Source organism: Oncorhynchus masou, chromosome 15, assembly GCF_036934945.1.
Source record: "Oncorhynchus masou masou isolate Uvic2021 chromosome 15, UVic_Omas_1.1, whole genome shotgun sequence".
NCBI lineage: Eukaryota > Metazoa > Chordata > Actinopteri > Salmoniformes > Salmonidae > Oncorhynchus > Oncorhynchus masou.
The window spans coordinates 19,777,600-19,783,337 of NC_088226.1; the positions used below are offsets into that span (position 1 = coordinate 19,777,600).

Consider the following 5,738-nt stretch of genomic DNA (forward strand, 5'->3'; position numbering starts at 1 on the left):
AACCCTAACAAAGTACAAAAACACATTAAAAATAAATCACGAAAAGACACAAAACTGCAATCATACATGAACTTAAAGTAGAAATTATCATGTGACTGATCAGCAACAAGTTTAATGTGCATCCCCTCTGATGGTTAGATAAGATATTATAAATTCACTCATTGGTTTCAGACAAGAACGAAATTTGGACAATTTATACAAAATACGTTTTTATTCACATTTTCAATATTATTTTTAAACAGTTTTTTTCAAGTAGACAGGCAATACAGTTCAGTTCAACACATGTACAAAAGGGAAATACGAAATATAAATTATAAATTATAAAAATAAAAAAGCAATAATTTATTGACTTAAATATGATAAATAGACTGACAGCGTCCAACATGATTGTATTCATGTTTTATAAACTGGTAAGGGTGTAGCTTCTGAAATGAGTCTGGATGATCAGTACATCTGTGCTGCAAGGATATCCAATCTTTGCAGATGACGTTTCGTCTCTTTCCTGATGAGCTCCCACGCCTGTGCACTGTAGTTCTGAAAAACACAGAACATTTGAAATATTAGTGGGGTGAACTTTCTTGGCAAAATAATGACCATATTGTCTTGAACAACAAAGAATAGACTGGTGCCGTATGTGTTAATCTTCTCAGTGTAGGAGAGCTGATTTAGGATCAGTTTTGTCTTTTAGATCACTATAGATAAGGACTGAGGAGACCTGATACAAGATCAGCACTTCTGAGATGTTTGATACATATGTCCCCAGAACACTGCCCTTGTTCAGCCAAGTCTAGGTTATATTCATTTGATTACATGTATTAAACACGTTTCCATACGAAACCAAACTCACCATTTTTCTCAGAACCTTCCTATTCAACTTCTTGAAGTACCGTTTCAGTCTCCCCTCAGGTTTCATGGCAGGTGATACCTGTTGGACAAAATTAAACAAAACATTAGCGTAATAGGATCTTCATTTGAGCTTTTTTTTCAGTGTATTGGAAACTTAATGTGTATATAATGTTTGAAAATGATTCTAAAGATTGTAATTTTGACTTTAAAATATCAAAATTGCTTTGCCATAAAGAAAAATGCATCAAAGCATGCAAAAAATGTCTACTAATTATAATCCACAATCATTTACATTTCTCATTGCTGCAATATTATTTATGTGCTGTCGCAAACTGGCTCAAAATCTGTAATAACCCATATCCAGTGCGTTCGGAAAGTATTCATACCCCTTCCCTTTTTCCAAATTTTGTTAAGTTACAGCCTTATTCTAAAATGGATTTAAGAAAAAAATCCTCATCAATCTACACACAATATCCAATAATGACGATGCAAAAACAGAAACACCTTATTTACAAATTAATTCAGACCCTTTGCTATGAGACTCAAAAGTCAGCTCAGGTGCATCCTGTTTTCATTGATCATCCTTGAGATGTTTCTACACTTATATTGGAGTCCACCTGAAGTACAATCAACTGATTGGACATCATTTGGAAAGGCACACACCTGTAAATTTAAGGTCTTACAGTTGACAGTGCATGTCAGAGCAAAAACCAGTTCATGAAGTTGAGGAAATTGTCCATAGAGCTCCGAGACAAGATTGTGTCGAGGAAGAGATCTGGGAAAGGGTACAAAAATATTTCTGCAGCATTGAAGGTCCTCAAGAAAACAGTGGCCTCCATCATTCTTAAATGGAAAAACTTTGTAACCTCCAAGACTCTTCCTGGAGCTGGCCACCCGGCCAAACTGAGCAATCGGGGGAGAAAGGCCTTGGTCAGGGAGGTGACCAAGAACCTGATGGTCACTCTGACAGAGCTCCAGATTTCCTCTGTGGGGATGGGAGAGCCTTCCAGAAAGACAACCATCTCTGCAGTACTCCACCAATCAGGCCTTTAAGATAAAGTGCCCAGACGGAAACTACTCCTCAGTAAAAGGCACATTGCAGCCCACTTGGAGTTTGCCAAAAGGCACCTAAAGGACTCACAGACCATGATAAACAAGTGTCTCTGGTCTTATGAAACCTATTTGGCCTGTCAAGCATCACATCTGGAGGAAACCTTGCACCATCACTACGGTTAAGCATAGTGGTGGCCGCATCATGCTGTGGATGTTTTTCATTGGTAGGGACTGTGAGACTCGTCAAGATCGAGGGAAAGATGAACAGAACAAAGTACAGAGACAACCGAGATGAAAAACTGCAACAGAGCGTTCAGGACCTCAGACTGGGGCGAAGGTTCACCTTCCAACTGGACAATGACCCTAAGCATACAGCCAAGACAACGCAGGAGTGGCTTTGGGCCAAGTCTCTGAATGTCCTTGAGTGGCCCAGCCAGAGCCCGGACTTGACCTGATCAAACACCACTGGAGAGACCTGAAAATTGCTGTGCAGCAACGCTCCTTATCCAACCTGACAGATCTTGAGAGGATCTGCAGAGGAGAATTGCAGAAACTCCCCAAATACAGATGTGCCAAGCTTGTAGCATGATATCCAATAAGACTCAAGGCTGTAATCACTGCCAATGGTGCTTCAACAAAGTACTGAGTAAAGGGTCTGAATACTTATGTAAATGTGATACTTCAGTTTTTTATTGTTAATACAGTTGCAAAAATTTCTAAAACACGGTTTTTGCTTTATCATTATGTAATATTGTGTGTAGATTGATGAGGGGGAACATCTATTTAATCAATTTTAGAAAAAGGCTGTAACGTAACAAAATGTGGAAAAAGTCAAGGGGTTGAATATTTTATATGCACTTTATACGTAGACTTTTCCACTTCTAGAGTTAGTAGGCTACACCTAAACCAGGGCTCTCCAAACCTGTTCCTGGAGAACTACTCCTTTTCACTCCAACCCTAATCTATCACACCTATTTAATTAGGTGGTCATAAACTGAATCAGGTTAGTTACAACTAGGGTTGGAGCGAAAACATACAGGAAGGTAACTCTCCGTGAAATGGTTTGGAGAGCCCTGATCAAAACAGGGATTATACTTTAAATAGACCCGTTACTTACACAGGAATTAAGGTTCTCCAATTGGCGTTCTAGAATGTTGAGGAAATCGTCCAGGTTTTTCTTGTCCCAGGTGACAGATTTCATATTCCCATCAAACAGTTTTGTGATTTGATAGATGGTCTCTTTCAGGAATCTGACTTTGTCCTCAAACTACCCAGGAAGATATAAAAAGAAGATTAGAAACAGTAGGGGCTTCCGTTATGCCATCAATATAACATTGGGTCAAGACCACCATTCCAAAGCATATCAAAACATGATAAGTCAAAATTCTAGCCTTTACCTCGGCATCATCTATGTGTCTGTAAAGTGATGTTGGGAAAAGGACAGGGGCATTCTGCTTTGTGATATCTCCTCCCTGGAAAACAATCAATATAGTGTGTTAAGTTATGAGTCAAATACTTCAAGAGCAATCAAGACAGACATCAAGTATAGTTTATACTGCAAGTACAGTAGGCCTAATGTAGATAGCGTCTCAAGATCGAGCTGTCATTATAGCCTTAGAGCCCTTTTACTATGTACATTCGAATATAGGCTAACAGTTTTCTAACACAGATGCTAAACATGAAACGTATGACTATTTTACATGGTTGTTTGTTTTGCAGTCCTTAATACATGCATTCAGTCTCCTCTTACAATGTGCTGAAAACTCACCATCTGGTCCAGCAGGGAAAGGTATTCTGCGCTCAAGTGACCGTAGTGGTGTCGAATCCAGTCACAGCAATGACACACGCTCTGCATACTGCAAATAATAAGAAAAATACAACTCCAGCTCTGCATTGTATGCATTGTAAATAGCAGTTTGTTTCGCTGTTAGTTATCCAGATGAGTTTGAACATCTTGGCTGTGTTAATAAGTAGTTTTATGTGGAATTGGGAAAGGGAAAGCTGTATAGAGAATTTCCCCTGATCAACCTACCGGAGGCGGGGACTTTCATTTTCCAGACTAGCACATGTAGCACCTGGAATTCCATGCCTGCTCCGTCTCCTGGACGAACAAATCCATGTAAATCTATTCACATTTTCTTTGAAATCAGCTTTAAATTATAGTTCAACCACAAGATAAGATTATTCCATTTAGATATCGGCTAGACTATTACTATAGCGAGAATAGGCTATTCGCGAGCTTTGCTTTCAACTGCCAATAACTTCGCTTGAACCGATAAAAAAAGTCTGATAACAAAATCGTCTAAGTCGAAATAAAACCCACACTTTTAAAGAAATGTAGCCATATAATACATTCATTTAGTGGGTTTCGTTCAAAGTTAGTCCGAAATATTGTTCCGTCGTTTTCTGCTGTTGCGCTTCAAATGAAAAGTGAATGGGAGACCTCAGCGTCAATACCCACATCTCTCAACTTTCATTTTCATGATGACGTAACCAACTTTCACCCTACTTTTGTATGCTGGTGATGCAACGTTGAAAAGCAAGGACAACATGATTTGTTGGAACTTTCTATTTGTCGTTTTTATTACAAGCGGAAATGAAAAATAGTATGTGACAATAGTTCCTTGGGATAGGCTTCGATGTCAGGGATATTTTCCCTACAGAATCAATCGTTTTTACAGGGCCATTCTACTGTGTGTGTGTGTGTGTGTGTGTGTGTGTGTGTGTGTGTGTGTGTGTGTGTGTGTGTGTGTGTGTGTGTGTGTGTGTGTGTGTGTGTGTGTGTGTGTGTGTGTGTGTGTGTGTGTGTGTGTGTGTGTGTGTCATAGTGTTCGGGACGTTTTTGAATGACTATGCAAGGTAAACTCTTGGCATTGGTTTATTGCTCCTTTTTCTATAAAATATTTTGATTAATTCATAAAATACAAAGCCTGTTCAAATGTACAGATCATATACTGTAGGAAAGTGGTCACCAAAACTGTCTGCACGGTCCTGGAGACAAGCAGGAGGAGGTGCAGGCTTTTTTTTCAACCCAGTACGAACACACCTGTTCCATCAGGGTCTTGATAAGATGTAATAGGTGGTTTCATATTGAAATATCATGTTATAGGCTAAAATTTCAGATGTAGCCTAATTATTCTGCTGCTTTCATAAAGCGTCTCTGAGTTGGAGTGCAGATCTAGCAACAGGACCCCCTCTGTCCATTCATTATAATCTATAAGGCAAAACTGATCCTAGATCAGCAATGCTACTCTCTGAGATGCTTTATAAATACGGGACTTGGTGTTATTTTATATAGCCTTAGTTGTAGGCCTTATGTATAAAAAAAAATATTCTACTGGGGACCATCCATGAATCATAAGAGTGACACTTGAAACGTGATAGCAAAGAGTCAGAGAGAAATATTTCCCGTCACATATATCACCAATTTATTGCCTATAGTTTTACAAGCATGGCAATAACAGTAGCAACAGGGCTGCAGCCACAACACAGAACCACTGATAGAATCTTGGCTGTGTGGCGACGTCCAATGTGTTGAAGTGTCTGACGTCTTCATGCATTTTAGTGCAAGTAGTGATACCTGTTAATGGTGCTGAAAAGTCTTCTTATGTCCCATGACACGTCTGCGGTGGACTCATTTTGGGGTTTTCCCAACTGTTTTACACAAGTTGTGTGATGTCATCAGTTTCCCCTGAGTTTTCTCCCCAGTAATATTAGACACCTTTGGCTGACGTATCAAATTGGGTAGGGAATATGTAGTTTGAAGAGTATTTGCACATTAGGAAGATGTTGCCAAGATATCATAACAGAATGTTGATGTCTAGCCCACATATAAACGA

General features: G+C 39.1%; 1 protein-coding gene across 2 annotated transcripts; it reads right to left on the minus strand.

The window, feature by feature from the left end:
- Positions 1 to 224: 224 nt before the first annotated feature.
- On the minus strand, positions 225 to 4,325 carry LOC135555046 (interferon a3-like). 2 transcript variants are annotated; one of them, XM_064987415.1, is made up of 6 exons: positions 3,932 to 4,325; positions 3,668 to 3,755; positions 3,297 to 3,371; positions 3,017 to 3,166; positions 848 to 925; positions 225 to 534 (listed from the first exon to the last, which is right to left on the minus strand). In XM_064987415.1, the coding sequence occupies exons 2-6, from the start codon at positions 3,752 to 3,754 to the stop codon at positions 445 to 447; spliced, it is 480 nt and encodes a 159-aa protein (XP_064843487.1). In that variant the 5' UTR covers position 3,755; positions 3,932 to 4,325; the 3' UTR covers positions 225 to 444. The 2 variants fall into 2 exon arrangements, with proteins under 2 accessions (XP_064843487.1, XP_064843486.1); XM_064987414.1 differs by lacking the exon at positions 3,932 to 4,325 and having other exon boundaries at positions 3,668 to 3,802.
- Between the last annotated feature and the right edge of the window lie 1,413 nt (positions 4,326 to 5,738).

Coding starts and splice junctions, on each gene's coding strand:
- LOC135555046 (XM_064987414.1), bottom strand. CDS start 3,802: ATGCATACAATGCAGAGCTGGAGTTGTATTTTTCTTATTATTTGCAGT. Junction 3,372..3,667: donor TTTCCCTGCTGGACCAGATG/GTGAGTTTTCAG, acceptor ATTGTTTTCCAG/GGAGGAGATATCACAAAGCA. Junction 535..847: donor GGAAGGTTCTGAGAAAAATG/GTGAGTTTGGTT, acceptor TGTGTTTTTCAG/AACTACAGTGCACAGGCGTG.